Source organism: Lepidochelys kempii, chromosome 1 (assembly GCF_965140285.1).
Source record: "Lepidochelys kempii isolate rLepKem1 chromosome 1, rLepKem1.hap1, whole genome shotgun sequence".
Classification (NCBI taxonomy): Eukaryota; Metazoa; Chordata; order Testudines; family Cheloniidae; genus Lepidochelys; species Lepidochelys kempii.
The window spans coordinates 288,017,137-288,040,803 of NC_136380.1; the positions used below are offsets into that span (position 1 = coordinate 288,017,137).

At 40.2% G+C, this 23,667-nt stretch overlaps 1 protein-coding gene across 4 annotated transcripts in view; it reads right to left on the reverse strand.

Moving 5' to 3' along the window:
- Nucleotides 1–2,882: 2,882 nt before the first annotated feature.
- Nucleotides 2,883–23,667, reverse strand: part of NUP107 (nucleoporin 107) — a 48,789-nt gene continuing 28,004 nt past the window's right edge. For 2 of the 4 annotated variants that reach the window (XM_073327831.2, XM_073327832.2), the window contains 15 exons: nt 19,784–19,860; nt 19,152–19,211; nt 16,015–16,160; nt 15,858–15,906; nt 14,568–14,637; nt 13,937–14,055; nt 10,162–10,200; nt 9,314–9,464; nt 7,939–8,045; nt 6,861–6,963; nt 6,442–6,602; nt 5,990–6,115; nt 5,052–5,165; nt 4,148–4,315; nt 2,883–3,243 (listed from right to left, as the gene is read on the reverse strand). In XM_073327831.2, coding sequence (XP_073183932.1) covers nt 3,136–3,243; nt 4,148–4,315; nt 5,052–5,165; nt 5,990–6,115; nt 6,442–6,602; nt 6,861–6,963; nt 7,939–8,045; nt 9,314–9,464; nt 10,162–10,200; nt 13,937–14,055; nt 14,568–14,637; nt 15,858–15,906; nt 16,015–16,160; nt 19,152–19,211; nt 19,784–19,860 — 1,598 coding nt within the window. In that variant the 3' untranslated portion in view covers nt 2,883–3,135. The remainder of the gene's footprint in view (nt 3,244–4,147; nt 4,316–5,051; nt 5,166–5,989; nt 6,116–6,441; nt 6,603–6,860; nt 6,964–7,938; nt 8,046–9,313; nt 9,465–10,161; nt 10,201–13,936; nt 14,056–14,567; nt 14,638–15,857; nt 15,907–16,014; nt 16,161–19,151; nt 19,212–19,783; nt 19,861–23,667) is intronic. The other 2 variants (XM_073327833.2, XM_073327834.2) reach the window with 2 other exon arrangements.

Genomic DNA, 23,667 nt, shown 5'->3' on the forward strand with positions numbered 1-23,667 from the left:
ATTAGAACAGCTTCTTGGTACAACCAGAAAGGATCTGTGGCATGGACACTGACAAGAGGCTCCCCTTTCAAACTCTGAGCTGCTGCTAGATCAGGATAGACAACGCTTGGGTTACTAAATCAAAACACGTGTGCAATAGCTAGCTCTAGCCACTCTTCTCCAGCTATGAAAAAAAAAAAAAAATACAGCTCCAGGTTTTAGTTAAATGTGTAATTAAAATGATGGCTATAAACATCATGAAAATGGGGTTTCTAAAGGAAATGATGGTTCTGGCACAAGAATTTTCAAACTTTTTCAAAACATGGACCACTTTTCCCCATTTGAGATCACACCATCCCTGAAGCAACTACACTGATTGCTTACATGAAATGAAATAGTAATATCAAGAACATATGCAGATATTTTAACTGCCTTTAAAGCAATAGGTAGTCTTTTTTTAAAAGGCTTAGTAACTCCATCTTTGTGTGTACTTAATTTAACGTCCCTTCCTCCCAACTGTTGTCTTCTTTCCCCACTTCCCTACACACATTTCCCTGCAGCCTCATTCCCTTCAGATTCCAAGGCCAGAATAGACCACTGTGATCATGTAATCTGACATCCTGTATAATACAGGCCATAGGACTTTCCCAAAATAATTCCATATGCATAGCATATCTTTTAGAAAGACATCCAGTCTTGATGTAAAAATTGGCAGTGGAGAATCCATCACCACCCTTGCTAAATTGTTCCATTGGTTAATTACCCTCAGTGTTAAAAATGTGTGCCTTATTTCGAATCTGAATGTCTAGCTTCAACTTTCAGCCATTGGGTTATGTTATACCGTTCTATTAGATTGAAGAGCCCGTTATTAAATATTTGCTCCCCATGGAGATACTTATAGACTATGATCAAGTTACTCCTTACCCTTCTCTTTGTTATGCTCAATAGATTGAGCAATTTGAGCCTGTTCCTATAAGGTATATGATCTAATCCTTTAATCATTGTCACAGCTCTTCTCTGAACCCTCTCCAATTTATCAACATTCCTCTTGAACTGTGGGCACCAGAATTGATGCAGTAGTCCAGCTGTGATTGCACCATTGACAAAGAGAGGTAAAATAATCTCTCTACTCACACAAGATTCCCATTTATGCATCCAAGGATTGCATTAGCTGTTTTAGTCACAGTATCACACATAGCTCACATTCTGCTGATTATCCACCTCGACCCCCAAATATTTTTTCAGTCACTGCTTCCCAGCATAGAGTCCCCCATCCTGTAAGTATGACCTGAGTTCTTTGTTCCTAGATGTATTCATTTAGCCATATTAAACTGCATATTGTTTGCTTGCGCCCAGTTTATTAAGTGATCATTATTTACCACTCCCCCACTGCGTGTGTCACTTGCAAATTTTCATTGATGATTTTGTTTTCTTCTAGGTCATTCATTGAAAACATTAAATAGCATAGGGCCGAGGACAAATCCTGGAGGGATCCAACTGGAAATACATCTGCTTGATGACTATTCCCCATTTACAATTACATTACAATCAGTTTTTAATCCATTTAAATTTTATATTGTTCTAGGTTGCTGTTTTTTTAAATGAAAATCTCATGTGGTACCAAGTCAAATGCCTTACAGAAGTCTAAGGGTATGTCTATACTACCCGCCGGAGCGGCGGGCAGTAATCGATCCAGCGGGGGTCGATTTATTATGTCTAATCTAGATGCAATAAATCAACTCCCAAGCACTCTCCCCTCGACTCTTATACTCCAGCACCACGAGAGGCGCAGGCAGAGTTGACAGGGAAGTGGCAGCAGTCGACTCACCATAGTGAAGACATCACAGTGAGTAGGTCTAAGTCCATCAACTTCAGCTACGTTATTCACGTCATTGCGTAAGTTAGATCGATCCCCCCACCCCAGTGTAGACCAGGCCAAAGTATATTACATCAGTGGTATTACCTTTATCATCCAAACTTGTAATCTCTTCAAAGATATCAAGTTAGTTGGCAGGATCTATTTTCCATAAACCCATGTTAATATGCATTAATTACATGAACCTTCTTATATCCTTTGTTGAGCTTTGTATCAGCCACTCCACTATCTTGCCCAGAATTGATGTCAGGCTGACATGCCTATAGTTACCTGGGTCATCCCATTTCCCCTTTTTAAAAAATGGCACGTCATTAGCTTTCTTCCAGTCTTTGGGAGCTTCCCTAGTGCTCCAGGACTTACTGAAAATCAACATGAGCAGTGCCGCAAACTCTTGGAGGCAAGTTATCTGGATCTGATTTAAAAATGTCTAACTTCACAGCTTCTGTTTAACATCCTCTCAAGAGGCTAGCGGAATGGAAAGAGTTAGGACCATATGATGAGATTTTTTTTTTTCCCCCCAAAAACAGAACAGAAATATTTATTGAACACTTCTGCCTTTTCTGCATCATTATGATAATTCTACCATTTCTGTCTAGTAATGGTACAATACCAATTGTCAGGATTATTTTTGTTCCCAATATATTTAAGAAACTCCTTTTTATTGTCCTTAACTCTGCTGGCCATAGATTTCTCCTTGTGTTCCTTTGCTTCTCTATCAGTTTTCTAGAATTCCTAACTTCTGATTTCTTACTATCAACTTCTCCATTATTCCATTTATTTTAATATATATTATGTTTATAGCTGCCTTCACTTAGTTTCTAAACCAGGTCAGTTTGTTAACCAGCACAGTCTTCTTCCTCAACTGAGGGATCATGGCTTCTGGACATTCTTCTGCTGGTGGCTGACAGTTCCAGTCCACAAGTGGCTCCTTTGGAATTGCCTGATTAAGTGAAGGGGTCTGTTCACATATTTGGAGTCACTTGCAGCATTGGGGCCCTAATGTACATTTTTATGTTAGAATCAACAAACAATAGGGTTTCTGCTTATGAAGCAATTTTATTGGAAAAACATTTAAGAAAAAGACTGTATATCAACTTGCATCAAGTATTTAGTCGGCATTTTTCCAAACACAGATATTCAAATCTGAGTTTAATTTTACAAAAGACACTACTACCCCAAAAATGTATGTATTTTTCAAACAGAACAGGATGTCCAGACTTCCCATTTATAAATGGGGACTTGCCATTCAAAAGTTCCTGTCAATAACTAGAATGGTAGAACTATGATTGTATTTCATATCCCAGAGGATCAAGACCCTGGTCCAAAAGCATTAGAGAAGACTCCCTCAGCTTCTGTAGCAGCTTTCTGAGTTCTTCCTTAGAAAACACCTAAAAATAAAAGATATATACATGAGATCATATCTTCTTTACAGAGGAGACAGATCTGCAAGTAAACAGTGGTTTAAGTATGCTGCTTAACTTATGTCTAGGCACTCTCAACACTTGGTCTGACAAATAGGTTAGAAAAAAGAACTCCATGATCAGGTGTCAGGATTGGAAGAGAGTGACAGAGTATGCAAAGTCAAACAACCAACCTCAAAACCCACTCACTAACTCAAAACAGCTTGATGTTTCCACTAGAAAGATCAGCAGGGAAATAGGCAATATTAACATATATGTTTGTTGTCACTAGGCTTCAGAGTCCATACCAACTGAATTGAGCAGGTCATAGCTCTTACAGCTGATGGTTTACCTGCAAACTCTGCAAGGCAATCCGTTACTGATTCACAATGGAAAAAGATTTTTTCACAGCCATAAGGACTAGAAACATAAAGGCATTAAATTTACAAAAGCCCTGACACACTGTATCAGTGAGTACTGGGTCAATAAGATCTCTACCACCGATGAAATGTAATGGCAGGGTAATAAATCTTGATTACAATTAAAAAAAAAAAACAAAAAAAACCACACCAAAACCATACAAATGGCACCATGCAGAAGAATGATATATTGGTTATCTTAATATTTTCTGTGTAATTCTCATGGCCCTTATCAACTCTGAAAGAAAGCATAGCAAAAAACTCACATAAAATGTTAACTGTGTCAGGAAATCCTTTACTGCTGCAAGTAACAGGATTAAACAGTATGACCTAGTGTTTGTTTTTCTAACTGTAGCTTCATGACTTCATTTACAAACACACATTCTGTAGTTTTAAATTTACTAAACAATTGTGGATTTCTTTAAATTAGATTTAAAATGCAAATAAATAAGTGATTTTGAGCTTTGTCTCACCACATAGAGCTTGTGTCGCTCTGAAGCGACCACATCAGCTAGTCTCAGGCATTCCTGGTACTGTCTGGTGCTGTGTAAAACTGTATGAAGTAGAAAGCAAATCATAGGCAGGCACAGTTTTCGCAGCAAGATCATCTGATGTGTTCGTTCAGGGTCATCTTCAGCATCCTTACCATAGAAAAGCATGTGTTAGTTACAAGTACATTCCTTTACTAGGTTTTATTATATTGTCCTCAAAACAACAGTACTTCTGCCCAATTCTAACGGTCAGGGGGGAAAAGTAATGCAGCAAAATATAGTGGAAATAACACATATTTACAAGTTTTGAAGACTTAAAATCAGTTTACAAATGGTTATTGTATTGCAAAGAAAATGATTTTCCCTAAAAATTTAACACAAAAAAGAAAATTAAGTTTCATAATAGGGTATTTCCCTAAGTGTAGACTGGTTGCCATCTCCACATTTTGCCTGTGTCCAGTTAAAGCAGTCCATGTTTTCCAACCATATTTAATGTATTGTGTAAACTTCTTTCAGGTAGATTTGTCCTGCAAATTCACATTCTGATCGCAAGCAATGCGGAAGCCAGCTTCTAGTTGAAGGAGTTTGGAAGAAACTACTCCTGTGAGCATGCTATTCTTTAGATGTTCACTACACGGTTTCTTATACCTCCTCTGATGAATCTGGTACTAAACACTGTCAGAGACAGGAATCTGGACTTGATGGGGGCAATTCTCATATTCCCAACCATGGGGAAAAAAATCCATTCATGGTGATAGTCAAGTCACCAGAGTGAACTGTAACTGAGCAGCAACAGCAAGTGAGACTGGGAAGCACTAATATCTCCTATTGTTGGGTAGAAACAGCTTTTTGGAGGCCTGTTCTGGGGTACAAGAGTGCATTTTACCTCTCTGACATCAACCATCCATCCTCCATCAACAAATAGCAAGACATTGTACATTTTCTCTTTCACATCAGCTGTTACAGCATCCAAGAGACCTTTCCAAATACCATAATCCATCTGAAGGAGAAAAACAGAGTAAACAGAATATCCAAGGCCTATTTTAACAGAACAGATATTTTAATGACGTATAGACATTGACAGATCTAATTCTAAATACAAATCTTAAATTTTAGCTGTTGGCTGAAATGCCAGCTGCTAATAGACATCATCATGCATGCTTAATTACCTACATAAAGAGAGTTAAACAGAGAGTTTTGAAGCAGGCACAGCCATAAGAGGAAGATGATAATATTTTGACAACTTATTTTACCATATCTCCAGAACAAGATTGCAGGTTTCAATTAAACAACCTACAGTATATTTTGTACTTGTCAACAGGTGAAGTCTATAAAGAGGGTCTTTTGGTGAGAAAAACCTGCAACATCTTTTATAAGAGGGTAGTAAAATACAATAGATCATCACACAAAACAGCATTCTCCCTCACTTTCCAGTGAAGATTTATTAGCAGAATGTAGTAGTGAGGTCTCGTATTACTAAGACTGAATATTTTTACAAAATTATACAATAGAATATTTTCTAGTATATTATGATGTACTATAAGAAAGATTAAATACAGTTGTAAAATATAGGCGCGCTTTATATAAATATAGGAGTGCTTTACTAGGTTTGATTTTTTAAATTCATTTTCAGTATTCAAAATTCAGTAATTCATAAAATGGATCTCCCAATCAATGTGAATTAGTACATTTCTACTGTATTAAAAGTGGACTGTCCCTCTGAAACAGGGACTATTGGAATGTAGAGTATTTATGTGATTATTTTTACATTTCAAAATACTTTGTCGACAAACTTTGAGACTAACATCTACGCATTCTGTATACCTCATACTTCTTCTCTTTATGTTCATGGGCCACTCTCTCAGTGAAGCTTGCTTGTGTCAGCAAAGTAGGCTTCTGTGGAGCTGAGTTCATGTGTTTAAACCACTCATTGAACGTTTCATGGGCTTCCTAAATTGCATTGGAAAAAAACATTTGCTAAAGATTGCTACTCAGATTTTGATCTGTGAATTGCTCAAGTTACACTGATCGCCTTGTTAAGTTTTTACAATAGAAGAATTTAGCACATCTTGCTTCTCCCAAGTTACTCAAGAGTCAACATTTGTCAACAGTGCAGAAAAACAGCACCACTTTGTAACATTTCAACTACAGTGCACATTTGCTCAAATATGTACATGCTTCTCTAGAGCCATTTCCAATCCTAAAATAAGAGGCGAAAATTATAGTTACCCGTAAGTGATTTCAAGTACCCAACATTTAGTGTATTTGATTCTTACCAGGTATGCTCTGATACATAAATGCTCTCTTATAGCATTGTCATCTTCAGCTGGCAGCGGACTATCCATTCCTTGTTCCTCCCACTGATTGTATATTTCTGCTATGGAATCTTGTGGAATCTTCACAAACACATCTTTTGCTGCTTCATGTTTCTTGGATGCTGTGACAATGCGATTTAGAATTTCAGTACTTTTATAATGTTGTTACAAAATTGGTTAATGCTGGTGACAAACTTATGATACAATTTTGCTATAATTTCACGATGGAGGATACTTGCCCTCTTCACTGTCCTAGTCATGCTCTTTAATGAGCTATATGATTTTAGCCCAAATCTAACGTTCTTAGATTGCTGAGACTAACCGTCAATGAGACTATGTTAAAATCTACTACCCAAATAAAATCTGTAAAGTGATAATACCCAAGAACTTCCTCATTATAGCATTGCTTTGCTTAAGTGCTTCAGCCCTCTGTCCAGGATCAAATACCAGCCAGTCAATCACATCAATCTTCAAGCGATCTTCCTGTAAAAGCACACTTATTAGACTTAAGATCTTTTTCAAGGATAAAGCAAATTGTTAAATACACTTGGTTCTGGATATTAAATAGCGTCCTATGAAGAAGTCTCCAGACAGCATTACGGGACGCTTATGGTAGACTGGTTTAACCACAGTTTTACTACCAAAAACATTTGGAAAAACTCTCTCTGGTATCCTAATTCCACCCAAAATCTATTCCAGTCAAAGTTTCAGTTAATTACTATCCACCGGACAAGCTGCTGATTTGCACTTCAAAATCTTGCTCTCTCTTTCTTTAAAAGTTAAGAGTTTCTTGGACAGACTGAAATAGTACATATTTGCCAAATGGTTCCTCTAGCTCCACTTGGCCAGTTGCTCGCATACCATACTGTGGGAAGTGAGTTCATGGCTAATTACAGAATTGATCACCAAAGTACTGCATAGCTGCTGTTGAGTGGTGTTGACGAGGAACCTAAGGCAGGAGGCAAGTTTTCATTTTCCACTTTAATTTAGATATGCCAGTCAGTCATGTGCTAAAGTGAAGGTCAGATCAAAGACTTGTTCTTGAGATGGAGAAGACAGACTGAACAAATGCACACTCTTACATCAGGATGAAGATTTAGTTTTCCAAAATTTATAAAAAGCTCTTCACCACTTTCACATCTTTCCCAGAGGCGTGTTATTGACTTAATCTCCATTTACTATTTACTCTCTGAAGAGTGGATATACTCAACACATACTGCAGCCATGAAAGATCAAGATATGCAAAAACCAAACCCACAATATGAATTCACTTGTTTCAACTCTTTGCCTACCTCCCCCCTCCCCCCCGCAAAGTAAGTGTCACTCTCTCTTGCACATGCTTTCTGCATTTGCTTGAAAACAAAAATATGCACACTGTAGGTAAAGAGAGTCTTGTTCATGAATACTGCACACTGGAATTTTTGTATTGCTGGCTGAAATCTGTACATAGATATTTACCTCTGTTGTTCCAGCATCTAGTGCAAGGTCATGGTGAGTGAACTCGCCAGTATCTTTCTTGCGAATGTTTTCAACAACAGTTTTTGTTATGGTTGCAACATCCAGACCTAAGTTTAAGATAAAATTATATACCAATATTTAATCAATTTTTATAGGAAGTGTATTGATCATTTTATTTTAGTGATTGTCATTCTTATATGACTGTGCTCACTGCAAGGCTGACCTGTATGATCTTGAAATGCAAAACTGACCATCAGCATTAAAGAGAATGACAATTGAGTTTTTAAAGAAAAAAATCAAGAACAGTGGGAAGGGACAGTAAAACAATTAAAGTTTAAGTATGCTTCTCAGTCTGTGTAGTAGGACTGATATATAGGCACATTTTTTAAGATCCAGCTGTTCCCAGAACCCTGGACTAAACGAGGCAACACAACTGCTATAATAGTCTAGACTAAGGGAACCTCACAGCAGTGCTTTCGTATTAGTAACTTGTTTGGGAAGAGAGGTTATCTTTGCTAAGTTGTCTCTGGAATAAAAATGCTAAAGAAAAAAAACAGACACCCTTCCAATTATGAATATAAAAGGAAGTATACTTATATTGCTATATTGTCTTGTTTTCTAAATAAGATGCACTGTTTCAGAAAAAAAAACCAAAAAGGAGGCAGAATATTTCCTGGATGAAAGTATATTTATGAGCAGAGGACATACATAAAAGCTGCATTGACCAACACATTAGACAGCACCACAGTAAAGATACTTCTGCGCAAGAGATTCCAGTTAGAACGTGACAGCTGGCCAGTTAGCTGGAGTTCTTTGTTCAGTAGGGAGGAGAGGAAAGGAAAGGTTGTATGTTAATTTTACAACCACAATGGATGATCAGAAAGCCGCACTGTAAGCAGGATGAGAGAGGGACAGCGAGCTTCACAGCTCTGCCAAAGCCTGAGTCGTCATATGGGTCTGACAAGAGCCTTCGCTGCGTGCTCCTTAATTCAGGCCTGTGTAGGAATCACAAAAGCCTTGGCCAACTCATTGCAAAAATAAGGATATCATGGATCAGTCAGGCAGTTAACTTGGCATTTTTGTTTCCTGTCTGGTTCGGAAGTGACTGCATATTAAAAAAAATGTAACAAGTTAATTTAGAAAGAAAAATTCAATTCCAGGAAACAGCTATAAAGATAGACTGATCCTCCTGAAACACAGGCCAGTCCGAAAAATGTAACTGTTCACAAAAATGATGTAAATTTTGTGTAACTGAAAATAGTAAAAACTGACCAACATTTGTGTAACTGGGATCAGTAATAATGGAACTAATGTTTCTGAAAGGTAACATCGTCAGGCAGAAAAAGCTTATAAGGCTAACATCAGCATTTCTTACCTGCTTCCTTTGCTAGTTCAAGGCAGTGGTGCCGTTGCTCAGTTTCAGTGACATCTTCCAAAAATACAGCATATTGAGCAACAGCTAGCTCCTGAGGTAAGTGGCTGACATAAAATGCTATTAGATCTGTGTGCTTCTCACTTATCAACCGCTGCAGAATAAAAATAAGTATTAAATATAATGGTAATGAATATGCTTCTGTACAGAACACATTCTATATTCCCTGTTTATATTTTTTACATATATACCCTGCCCCCCCATCATGATGAGTATCAGAATGCTGAACACCAAATTTCTAAAAAACAAGATTTGACAAAAAGATTCTATTGGATCTTCATTTACAAGCAGGGGTCTGTCAAACTGGTTCTCACTTACGCCTTGTCTACACTATGGGGGTAAGTCAGCCTAAGTTACGCAACTCCAGCTATGTGAATAAGGTAGCTGGAGTCGACGTAGCTTAGGTTGACTTACTGCAGTGTCTGCACTGCATTGGGTTGACAGGAAACACTCTCCTGTTCACTTACCTTACGCTTCTCGTTCCGGTGGAATACCGGAGTTGACAGGAGAATGATCTGCAGTCGATTTAGCAGGTGGCTCGATTGCTGCAGCATCAATCACTGGTAAGCATAGACATGCCCCTACGCATTGCTAACACAAGCTCTGGTATGTGCAAGTGAGTTCCTGTGCATCTAGTAGGATGCATCAAATACTTTTCTTAGCTCTTCCTTAAGCATTTTCATTTGTTGCATTAAAATATGCTACAGTAACTTTAAAGTTTCCTTTTATTCCCTCACCCCTAACCATAGCTGAACAGGGCAGAAAAAGCCCCTATCCTTTTGAAAGCTTACCTGAATGTAGGTCTTTAAGATTTCAACAGAGACTTCCTCCTTAATGAGAAAAAGAGATTTTAATTTTAAGTAAAATAGCAGCAAAAGCAACTATGCATCTCTTTTTGCCATTTTTCCCATTGCACTCATAAGATTGCCACAGTTAGATGCAGACACAGAGCTAGCTGAATATCACTGCTTCAGTAATTTACTCACTGCAAGCAAGCTCTTTCTATGGTCTGCTCTTGGAGGCTGGTGGTCCCCTGGTCCCAATGAGGTTTTGAAAATGCTCTGGGGATTTTAGTGCTCAGCCATTAGACACACACAGTCCAGGAAGATTGAAGTGTTCTCCCACTGGCTTGAGTGTGTTCCCACACATCAGGAATGATTTATGTCCATTTACCTCCTACAGGACAGGCCCCACAAGGAAAACAACAGAATACCACTGGCCATCACATACAGCCCCCAGCTAAAACCTCTCCAGCACATCATCAACGATCTACAACCTATCCTGGAAAATGATCCCTCACCTCTCACAGACCTTGGGAGACAGGCCAGACAGCCCCCAAACCTGAAGTAAATACTCACCAGCAACTACACACCATACCACAGAAACACTAACCCAGGAACCAATCCCTGTAGCAAACCTCGTTGCCTTCTCTGTCCCCATATCTACTCCCCATAACCATCATAGGACCCAACCACATCAGCCACACCATCAGAGGCTCATTCACCTGCATGTCTACTAATGTGATATATGCCATCCTGTGCCAGCAATGCCCCTCTGCCATGTACATTGGCCAAACCAGACAGTCCCTACATAAAAGAATAAATGGATACAAATTGGACATCAGGAATGGTAACACACAAAAACCAGTGGCAGAACACTTCAATCTTCCTGTATAGTCTAGAATAGATTTGAAAGTAGCTATACTTGAACAACAACAACAAAAAAAACCTTCAGAAACAGACTTCAAAGAGAAACAGCAGAACTAAAATTCATTAGCAAATTTAACACCATTCATTTGGGCTTGAATAGGGACCGGGAGTGGCTGGCTCATTACAAAAGCAGCCTTGCCTCTCCTAGAATTGACACCGCCTCATCTATTATTGGGAGTGGACTACATCCACCCTGATTGAATTGGCCCTGTCAACACTGGTTCTCCACTTGTGAGGTACTCCCTTCTCTTCATGGGTCAGAATATTTATGTCTGCATCTGTAACTTTCACTCCATGCATCTGAAGAAGTGGGGTTTTTACCCACGAAAGCTTATGCTCAAATAAATCTGTTAGTCTTTAAGGTGCCACAGGACTCCTTGTTGTTTATGTGGATACAGATTAACACAGCTACCCCCGGATACTTGATACCAGTCTGGTTTCTGACCTTGGATTGACTGTACTGCTATTGATGATGGCTGATCTCATCCTGCTGACTGACTAGGCTAAAGCTCGGAGCAGTAGCTATGTTAGTCTGTATCCACAAAAACAACGAGGAGTCCGGTGGTACCTTAAAGACTAAAGCTAAAGCTGTACATGTGGATTTTATTCAATATCAGTAGCTTTGGATACTGCTGATTGAGGTTTTGACATCTCCAGTATTCCCAACCCAAACAAGTTCAGAAGGGCCCTGCCAAATTCACAGCCATGAAAAACACGTCACAGACCATGAAATCTGGTCTTGTGTGTGCTTTAACCTATACTAGAGAGATACCACAGGGGAGATCAGCATTTCTCAAATTGGGGGTCCTGACCCATAAGAAAGTTGCAAGGGGGGAGGGGGTTGCAAGGTTACTTGGGGGGGGTGTCATGGTATTGCCACCCTTACTTCTGCACTGCCTTCAGAGCTGGGCAGCTGGAGAGTGGCGGCTGTTGGCCGGGTGCCCCGCTCTGAAAGCGGCACAGAAGTAAGGGTGGCAATACCGTACCAGGCCATCCTTACTTCTGCTCTGCTGCTGGCGGCGGCTCTGCCTTTAGAGCTGGGCTCCCGGCCAGCAGCCACCACTCTCCAGCTGCACAGCTCTGAAGGCAGCGCCGCCACCAACAGCAGCGCAGAAGTAAGGGTAGTGGCACCGCAACCTTACCATACAATAACCTTGTGACCCCCTCAACTCCTTTTTGGGTCAGGACCCCTACAGCACAACACCCTGACATTTCAGATTCAAACGGCTAGAATCATTAAATTTACGATTTTTAAAATCCCACAACTGTGAAATTGACCAAAATGGACCATGAATTTGGTAGGGCCTAGTTATGAGTCATGCCCCCCCACACGTCTTAAGATTTTTTTTTAAAAATTTAAAAAATTGAGTTTTTATGGATTTTGACCTTTTGGGATACACACTCAAATCACATTTGCAAACTTGTCTCTAAACCATAAAATGAGAATCTCGTGCTAAAAACATGCCTCCAGGACCTGCAGCTTTAAAAAAAAAAAATCACAAGAGTTTGCAAAACTGCATCTTCTTTGTGGGATTCAGTGAGGGTTGTTGGAGTGGCCCTTAATCAAGTTCACTCTTTCCCCTCAGAGTGTAGTATTCAACTACTCATTTTTCCTCCTAACTTACTACTGTGAAGTTGCCCCTGCAGTAACTATAGTAGGTTGATACCTAGTTTAGTGCAGCTTTAGATCTGTTTTTACTACTTTCCCAGTGTCTGGCTGAGAAAGACTTAGCTGAATGCAAACTGGCTTTGACTGAAATCCTGACAAGATTAAAGGGATGATTGTAGTTATGAGAAAACATCTAGAAGAATGGGATGAAATGGCATCAACGTCAGTTAATAAGGATACATGACTGTCTTTTGCCAAAATGGTTTGTAGTCTGGGGTTTCTACATTTGCAGGCAGCAGTTCACAGTGCTTTTTATTATCTGTGACTGCATATGGCTGTCAGAGAACGACAGATGTCTGTGTTCACTGAAGTTAGGACAAGAAGTCATGGGCTTAATCTGCAGCAAGGGAGATTTAGGTTACGTATTAGGAAAAACTTTCTAACTAGAAGGGTAGTTCAATTGTGGAATAGGCTTCTAAGGGACATTGTGGAATCCCCATTACTAGAGGATTTTAAGAAAAGGATGGCCCAACACCCGTCAGGAATGGTCTAGGTTTACTTGGCCCTTCTTCAAAACAGGGGGTTGGACTTGATGACTTTTGAATCCCTCCCAGCCCTTATTTCTATGATTCTATGAGGCTACAACTACTCCTTTCTTAGTCAGTCCATATCTGTCAACTAGAGGCTAGGTGACAAATGTGCTATACTTAGGACTACGCTTGAAGAATACCTGAAAGCTTCAGCTGGTGCAGAATGAAGCAGCTTTCTATTTAAGTAGAGGCGCTTATGAACCCATAGCGCCAGGTGCAATTCCAGCTGTTACTCACTGTCTTCAAAACCCTGAATGGTCTTATACCCAGTTATCCGAGAGACCTCTTCTTGCCTCATAGTCATAGTAGCGGAGATGCTCTTAATGCCAATGCCTAAACAGGGAGTTTGGCAGTAGGGTCTTGATCAGTAAATGGCTCCTATGATCGGCATTTGTTCTCCTTGGACAAAAATTTGGCAAGCACTGTAAGATTTAATTTTATTTAGTATTTGGCTGTCTTTTTGTACTGCTTTACTTTTTGTCTGATTTTGATTGTTACTTTGGGATTCTAGGATTAACAACTGGTCTGTTCAGGGCAGTTTATTAGCAATTTGCCATAATTTGTGTACAGTGTGTGTGAGAGATAGATTTTAAATTCAGTGAGCCTAGGTTCCATGACAAGAGGCAGGATATAATTAAATAAAACAAATGGAATGTACCTTTGTCTGCAGTCCCAGAGTGCGGAAAAACAGAATAAGATGCGTCATGAACCGAAGGAGGTGCCCTGGGAGCACACTTCTGTCTTTGGAAAGCCATTTGTTAAATTCATCCATCAAACCTGTAGCCACAAAGTTCATGTCTACATTAGCTTTACAGTGGGGGAGAAGACAACAGCTGAGAAATATTTCAAAACAATGTATTTGTAAAATATAGCAAATAAAAAAAGCGTGAGAGCTAGAATGTTCCAACAGGACTATATCAGTCTTATTAAAGCATAGCTCTCAACATGCTGTTCTAGTCTGAACAATGACAACATTTTTATTCCACCAGTCTTCTTCCCAGATGTATTCATATGAATCTACATACTTTTCTGACTAAATTATATTTTACTACTTTTTACTGCTTGGACTGGCTGAGGTCAATACTAGTCGAGGAGGCAGAGCTAAAGTTCTGATTGTAGAATCTTTATTGTTCGCATCATGTAAGCCAGATTAGAAATCAGCTTGACTTTCAAACTGAGTTCGCATAGTTAGAAGTTAGGAAACATTTTCACTTGTAAGTTCCCATAAAAGTAACTATAAATAATAAAAGGAATTGACCTTTGAAAAAAAGTCACAAAACAAAGCTTACCATCCACATCTCCCAAAATAATGAACTTTTGAATCACATGATAGTGTTCTTGGTTTTCCTCTAAAACTCTCTGAAAAACAGTTCACATTTCCTGTGAAAATCATATACACCATACAATATTACCCATAAATGAATAGGGTGAAGGCTAACCTGAATCAAAGAACTATGCTGAGAATAGCGTACTGTGCAAAGTGCAGGAGAGTATACACCTGGAGTACGGTCAGATACTATGGGTGCCACATAAGAAAAGAATGGAAGAATTGGGGAAGGGGAAGAAAAGGATGTTTAAGAAATTAATGCTGTTCGAAAAAAAAAAATCTATGTTTGTGTTCTTAATGAGAATAAAAGAGCATGATGGAGATGTATACAATTCTAAAGGTAAGAGAAAACGGATTCCACAAAACTACTAGAGTGACAGACAAGAAAATGAAGCCCAGACATATATACACACAAAGAAAAGCCTGTGTGCCTTGAGGAACTAATGCATGGAACATACTAGAGAAGCAACTGTAAAGGTCTTAAAACACAAATGTGACATTGTGGGGATAACTAGGCAGGGGTGTATATACGCGTATGCTTGTTAAATCATATTTCTATGCATGCTATCAAGTGAATATTTAACAGGGGATAAATAAATAGGTCTTCAGTCCAATCTTGTGCAAAAAAGGTAATTAATACCCTGAATGTTAAAGGTACTATGGATGTGTGACCTACTTAAGTGAATAAAAACTTACATTGTTCAGATTCATACTATGAATAGTATGCAAAAGCTGAAACCTCTTAAAGGGACACTGAACCAAATCACACATGAAAATTGTATCTAACATTGGTACAAGAAACAAGATCTGAGAAAAAATTCTCTTTTTTCATGTTTCCTACTTCGTACATTTGAGAGCACTTGATAGTCAGCCAGTTTGCCAGAGGAAGTTGGGGTCAAGTGTACCTCATTTTTTGAATTGGTCAGGTTTTTAAGTTGCCCGTATTCCTTTCATTGTCAAAGGGGCTGGCTGGGGGGTGGGATGGGGAGGAAATAATTTTGCAACTTAATTCATTTGCATTCAAAAAATATCTACTGTGGAGGCAAGAAAATGCTTGGAAATCTATAATAGACCCTTTCAGAAGGAGATTAAAACCAAATGACTTTCTTTTTTTAAAAAAGAGCTTGCCATTGATTTCTTCAGTCCAGTGCATATTTGAGATCGTTCTGTTAAATACTGGATTAAAAGCAGTTCCCTGGGACAATATAAACACACAAAAATGTTGACTGGAAGTTCTGTATTAAGTATTTACCTTTTTGTCTGTAGCCTGGAGTTCTTCAAAAACCTTTTCTAAAGTCCAGCTTCAAAAGAAGAGAAAAATGAAGGTACAGCAACAGTTAACTCGAATGACTACAGATCACATATGACCTTTATTGAAGTTAAAGGGCACAATAGTACTAAAGACTTACTTTGTTTCTAAATACTCTCTAGGGAGCTCTTCCAGTTCCTCTGTGGTCATTACTGATGTACGGATTTCCTGCTCCACCAGCGAATCCACCATGACCCGGAAATATGCCCAGACTGTATCTTCCCAGGTATCACAAACTGGAAGAAGCTTCATGTTAAAATAAAATAAAAAGTCTGCATTAACAGATCTAGAGAAATGTCAGAAGATGTAATGGCCATATGGGATCCCATCTAAGGTCCATATAGTCCAGTATCCTTTCTCAAATAATGGCCTCTGATGCTTCAAAGAAAGGCACAAGAAATCCTGCTGTAACCCAACCCCATTAGTTAGATGCTGGTTTTATTATGCCCAGAATCATGAGGGTTTCTGTATGTTCCAAAACACTTCGTTTCTTTTAGATTTTTAATCCTTAGTATTGTACTTCTGGAAGTTCTTCCTACCTATATTACACAGATTTTCAAAAGGACCTAAAGGAGCAAGGTATCCAAATCAGAGTCAATGGGATTTGTACACTAAATTCCTTAGGCTCATTTGAAAATTCCAGCCTTTATGCCTAATCCTTTCCTGAATCATGCTAAGCTCTTGGCATCAGCAACATGTTGTGGCAATGAATTCCACAAGCAACTACTACATTGTGTTAAAAAGTTTTGCCTTTTATCAGTTTTAAATTTGATGCTTTTCAATTTTATTGAACATCCCCCTGTTCTATTATACAAAGAGTGAAGACCAGGGCCCAGTCTACCTCCTCTATGCCATCATTATTTTGAATACTTTTATCACATCCCCTTTTCTTCATCTCCTCTCTAACATAAACAACTGCCAGTCCATACCTCTATTCATTCTTCTTTTCCACTTTCTGAATGTCCTCTATTTAGACTCAAACTATAAAGCCGGAAGGGACCATCATGATCTAGTCTGACCTCCTGCACATTGCAGGCCACAGAACCTCACCAACCCACTCCTGCAACAGGGCCATAATCTCTAATAGAGTTACTGAAGTCCTCACATATTAATTTAAAGACTTCAAGTTATAGAGAATCCACCACTTACTCTAGTTTAGACCAGCAAGTGATTCATACCCCATGCTGCAGAGGAAGGTGAAACTCCTCCTGAGGGTCTCTGCCAATCTGAGCTGGGGGAAATTTCTTCCTGACCCCAAATATGGCGATCAGCTAGACCCTGAGAATGTGGGGAAGACCCCCTGAGCTAGACACCTGGGAAAAAATTCCTCTGTAGTAACTCAGAGGGCTCCCCTCTGCCTCCATCCAGTGGCCTATCACCAGCCACTGGAGATATGTGCTAATAGTAGTCACAGGTAGGCCCTATGAGATTGCCTGCAATAGCATCAACTTCATAAACTTAGCAAACTCAGTCTTAAAACTTTGGGTTTTTTGCCTGCACTATTCCCCGTGGAAGGCTGTTTCAGAACTTAACTCCTTTGATGGTTAGAAACCTTCATCTAATTTCAAGGCTAAACTTACTGATGGCCAGTTTATATCCATTTATTCTTGTGCCAACATTGGCCCTTAACTCCTCTCCCTTGAGTAGAGAATGAATCCCTGATATTCAACCACCAAAAGCTTACGAAGTTTCAGAGCAAAAGGTAGGAACAGATGCAAAGAACAACCTAAAGATTATTCAGAAGTGGACAATCAAGACTAGTTAATGGGGCCTGGACTTGGGGCTTGACTGTGCTCATGGCTGCCACAGGGGACACTCCCTGCATGGATCTCATGCCTACATGGAAAGGGGCTCAGCCACCTCCAAGGCAGCCTCCCATTTGCTTCCTCTGGGCTCCAAGGAAAGGATGGACTGTAGGAATCAAAGGGAAGAGTGCGTGGGACATGCAGCAATCATGGACATGCTGCTATTTAAGTCATGGATTTTTATTTAAATTGCTGATGAGAAAAATGTGAACAACAGTCGTCATGGGTGCACCAATATTACTAGCAAGCCCTCGACAAGATATCCACCCTTTCCCAGCTGCTGAGCCTGCCCACAACCCCACTGAGAAGTGCACAGACCCAGCTCTTCCTTCCTAGTTGCTGAACTGGAGTTCAATCACCCTTCCAAAATGCCCTTGCAATCTCAACTGTTATACCACATGCAAAAATCCTCAAAACAAGCACTCATTCCCCTCCCAGATGGTGAATGTGCCCAGTCTAATCCCACATGCAAGATCAGAAAAAGTGTTCTACTATATCTTTTTGAGACAGTGACCAGAACTGAACAGGATATCCCAGATACGGTCGTATAATTCCATTATGTGAATAAATAGAAATATTATCAGTACTACTGTCCATTTGTTTCCTTGAGGATCCTAACATCTTGTTTGTTTTTATTACAGCTACACATTGAGCAGAGATTTTCGCTGATGTGTCAACAATGATGCTCAGATCTTTGAGTTGCTACAGTTAAATTTAGAACAAAGCTGTCTTTTCCCAGGTCCAGATGACTCAGCCAACATACTTAGTGCCCACCTTAAGGAATTGGAAGGATTACATTCTGAGGAAATGAAAAAGATGGGAGTGGGAAAGACACACCAAAAATATGTGAAAGGTCTAAAACCAAGGTTAAAAAAGGAGGATAATTTAAGGTGTTAAAAGGAGTAATGGGAAACAACTGAAAAAGACACAATTTGGCTGAATACAGGAAAAGCCTGACAGCAAGATTAGATTGTAGAATAATCTCATCAGGCGGTGAGGGGTTTATTGGTTAAGACTTAAAACTAGACCACACAAAACACTGAAGATAAATGGGAAATACTCTTGCATCGGCAGGGAGGTGGTCTAAATAACACATTAGGTCCTCTTCCAGCTCATAAGAAAGCTAGTTTAATGTAGCTATCAAAAAATACTAGAAATCTGGACTGACCAAAACAGGAAAATCTGAATTGGTTCTATTGATAGCCAGCAAAACAAACAAAACAGCCTATAAAGTTTGATTGTGCTAGCTTAATTCAGATATGATAATGATGTAAAGGTGTCTATCATGTTTACTATCTTCTTGTTTACAAGGTTTTACAAACATTACACAAGTGACTGTGCTAGCTATCTAAAATTCTGCTCTCAGCTATGAGAAAGAGAAATGCATTTTTACCACAGAAGTAGTACTTATCTTACATGAAGCATCACATACCTGTTTGAGGTTCCCACTGAGTGCTGCGTAGATTGCTCTCTCATATCTATTAAACTGCTCCTAAAACATATATTTAAAAAAAAAATCTCTATTAGAGTTCTTGTTTAACCTCATAATCACTTGAAGTTTTACCAGACACCAATCCATTATAACAGGATCAATTCAGCAGCTTTCAAGAATAGTTAATGACTGCCGTTTCAATGAAGGGCTAAATATACCTCCAACCCCCAAGATACCTTATTAGACAATACTATATTGAGTTGGGAGAAAGGTGAGATTTTTTCCTGACCCCGGTGCATCTTCTTATGCCAAAAAGAATGAAGATCAGCAGTCCCTGTAATTATATCTTAGCTAATATCTACAGTTTCACTCTTATGCCTAAAAAAAACCTAATCCTTTTTAGACATTTCCTAAGCCATTTGCCTCAGTCGTGATGCCAGTTTCACAGATTAATTAGGATACACAAATATACTACACACTTGAGGAATCCTCTTAGAAACACTGAAAAACAAATCCCCCTGAGATGCAAGCACAAAGGGTAGATTCAACTGTGTGGGAATAAGTGTCAGCCTCGATTACAGGGAAAAAAGTTTACCCATTAACAATATCAAGCAACTTAATATTTATCTTACATCTTCTGCCATTCGCCAACAACTGATTTTCCAAATGCATCTATATGGATTCCCTTCCACTGGTTCCAGCTCTGTTCCTATATGTAAAGAATAATTCAAAAAGCAGTGGGTATTTGCAGTTTCACAGAATCAGAGTTCAACACCAGAAGGGACTACCAGATCATTAGTCTGACTTCCAGTATACATCACAGGCCATAAACACCACTCAGTTGCCATACACTAAAACACAACTGAAATTGGACCAGCCCACAGGGGACTAGACTATGTGCCACAGGCTGAATAGGAGGGACTGAGGTGCACCAATGTCCAAGCTCCCTGCAGTGGCAAGGAAATTATTAAGTGAGATATACCCAGATAATCCTGGCAAGTGACTCTCACTCCATGCAGCAGAGGAAGGTGAAATCCTCCTGCCCAAGATCGCTGCCAATCTGATGGGGGCGGGGGAGGGGTGGTGGTGGATTCCTTCCCAATCCCATTTATGATAATCAGTTAGACCCTGAGCATGTGAGCCAGGGCCAGCTAGACAAGCACCTGACTGAGAGAATGCTTGGTGCCATCTAAAAGCCCTGGCCCATATGCCCCATCTCCAGCTGTGGCCATCCTTGATGATCCAGAAGGAGATTAAAAAACGCTCCCAGAATATATTTGGGGTGAAATCCCTTCCTGACCTCTGCAGGTGGCCAGCTGAAACCCAGAAGCGTAAGCTTTTAGGAACATACGACATCAACCACAAGTGAGCCCCGGGGCTGTTGAGCCCTTCCCCCTACCATCACAAGCAACCTCATGATCCAGTTGCACTCATAAATATGTGGTTGTAATCACTAACTGAGGCTGAAGACCACTCCACCTTATAAACCCAATTTTCAACCCCTTTGGAACTTCCCCCAAAATTCAGATCCTCATGAAATTCTGCATACTACTTCTCAGTCCAGGTTGTTTTTCTGCAAAGTGTGGTAAGCATGTTTTAAAATTACAGTACTTCAAAAGTTTAGCTGCAGTTTTGTCCTTAAACAAAAACTTAATTAACAATAAACAGACCTTTACACTCCCACTGCTGGGCTGAGCCAGAGGTAGGGACATGAACAGAGGGATACCCAACTAAAAGGAAACATGGCAAGGCGCCAACTGGCATATGGATCTGTGCTCATTCATCTTGGAAAGGTGATATAGGAGAGGGAGACTCTGGGGTAAGAAATAGATAGATAGATATAGATATAGGGGCAGTACACTGGTGGGACATGGAGGAGAAATAAGGAGGTATAGGCAATCCAGATACAGAGGACTTGATCCTGTGAGATATTGGGCACTCTAGCTCTGATTCAGCAAAGCACCTGTAGCATATGCTTTTTTTTTTTTTTTTTTCCTTCAACTGGACTGGGTCCAGACAGGGCTCGATTCTGCAAGGTACTAAGCATACAGAAGAGGAGGCAGGGAACTTAAAGCTTTCCATGTGGCTCAAAGACATCCCCTTTCCTCCATTCCCCTCTGTTGTACACCATCCTCATTATACCAAAAAGGGGAAATTCTGACTATCAAAACCTTTTATTGACTTGTTAACAGCTGCAGGAATGGAGTCCTGCTTTGGTGAGCTCAGGAGAGCACAATGCTTGGATTGCTGGGATAAGTTAGATAGCACAGAAGTGTGTGATGAAAGATTAAAAAGCAGTGGTGAGGGGCTGTCTGGAAACCTTAAATATTTGTTTCCCAGTCATTAAGATTTGAAGCTTTAAAGAAATGTAGGTGAGCGAGAGTATGCGAGTGTCTCAAAGTAATTTTTGGTGCGTTAGCAGGATTTGGTTGAAACACTTTCAACTTTAATCATTATTAAAGAAATTTCAATGTTAAAGGAATGCCAGAATTTAGATACCAGAGTAAGAACACTGAATAGGGATATGGTACATCTTCAGAAAAGATTACTTCCCTTAATTGAGAAAGAAGGGATAGAACGAAGGGAAAAGCTGGAGACTAAAACACGCAGTATCAACCGGGCTAAAGTTGAGACTGCTCTCTGGCTAGACCCTGAGGAATGGAATGGAGACATTTGGGATTCAGCAAATGAGTCCCCCTCCTCTGAGGAGGAAGGTCCCTCTGTAAAATTAAGACCAGCTATCACACATCACAAATCAGAAGAACATGAGGAAAATTTGAGTGGGGCAGAGCTGGATGAAGAAGGGGATGACAATTATCCATCCACCTCTTCAAAAACAAAGAAGGGAGGTAAAAAGGGAAAAGGGAGTAAAGCTCCAACACACTTTACCAAAATTACCACCCGCCAATATACTCCCATGGAGTTAAAAACAATCCAGGGAGATTTTGCTAAAAAGCCTGAGGAAGGTATAACAGAGTGGCTGGTCCGCCTCTGGGACACTGGGGGTGGATATATATGCCTGACAGCCCAAGAAACTGAGCGCCTTAACTTAGGTGCAGGAATATTCCTGGAACACTCAGAGGGGAACACCCCTAAAACACTTTGGTCTCTGGCTTGTCGATGGGCAAGAGGAATTTACCCAGCAGACCGAGATGAACCCACAGTAATGCACTGGACCAACATAGATGAGGTAAAAACAGCTCTATTAACTGTGGCTGTCATTAGCATGCTTGGCCAAAACCCTCAAGAGTTAGCCTATGAAAGCCCATGGGAGGGTCAGGTAGATGTAGATGATCTCAGACCCCTGCTTAAGGGAGTTCCGAGTAACCACAGGGCTATGGCACTGTCCCTTAGATCAGAAGCTGCAGCACATAACAGTACCTTTCGGGCACTGCTAAACCTTCTGGTGTCATACTTTAGAGAATTCGGAGACATCAGAGCACTGACAGGCAAAGCTAAGATGCGTTCCCTTCAGGGAAACAAGGGGGCACCATCTAAAGGACATAAAAACAAGCGAGAGCCAACCCAGGAGGAAAAGGAGCTTAGAGCCAAGTTGTGGAGACAATGTCTGGCTTTAGGTTATCCCAGAGATGTGATAAATGGACTGCCCACAGAGCGGCTAAAATTATTCATCACCTTTAGAAGAGCTGACTGGGAGACAACTAATGCTACTCCCAGTGCACCTCTGCAGCTCTCTCCGCTTTCCCCACCTGCAGACACCCGGTATACTCCATTGCTGCAGCAACTGCAAGAGTTACCAGAGCAGGGAAACTAGCTTGCGGGGGTCAATCTCCTCTCCTAATAAACCAGCTTAAATCCAAAGAGGAGAAAACAACAGCAAAAGACCCCCGGATACATGTAACTGTAAATGACAAACACATTATTCCTTTCTTAATGGATACAGGGGCTCAAATGTCCATGATTAAGCGAGAAAGTTTTCAGGGCTCGCCACCTACTGGCGGAAAGCAGGTACTTGTTACAGGAGTAAATGGCAGTACCATAACTTACCCATTAGTTAAGATAAAACTGGATATCCCATTGCAACCCCACCATCAGCCCCGAAAATATGAGGTGATTTTGGGCAATGCCAACATACTGGGCATGGACGTTTTAAGAGGAAAGAAGGGAAGGATTAATGGGGAAAGATGGGCTTTTGGAGTCAGTTCTGTTCCTCATGCCACCCACCTGAAAGAGGAAAGCCCTCCCCACTATTCTGTAAACTTAGCAGCGCGCCTGCTCTCCCGCCCTCAACAGTAACAAACACAAAGCAGTATAATGTCCTAGCTGAGGCCATAAGCCCTGTTACTGACCTGATCAAAGATTTGGAACAGCGAGGAATTTTAATTCGTACCCACTCTCGCTTTAATTCTCCTGTGTGGCCCATCAAGAAACCAAATGGCAAATGGAGACTCACTATAGACTATAGGAAGCTAAACAGTAACACTGGACCATTAACTGCAGCAGTCCCTAGCATAACAGATATTGTAAACACCATACAAACCTGGGATAAACCCTG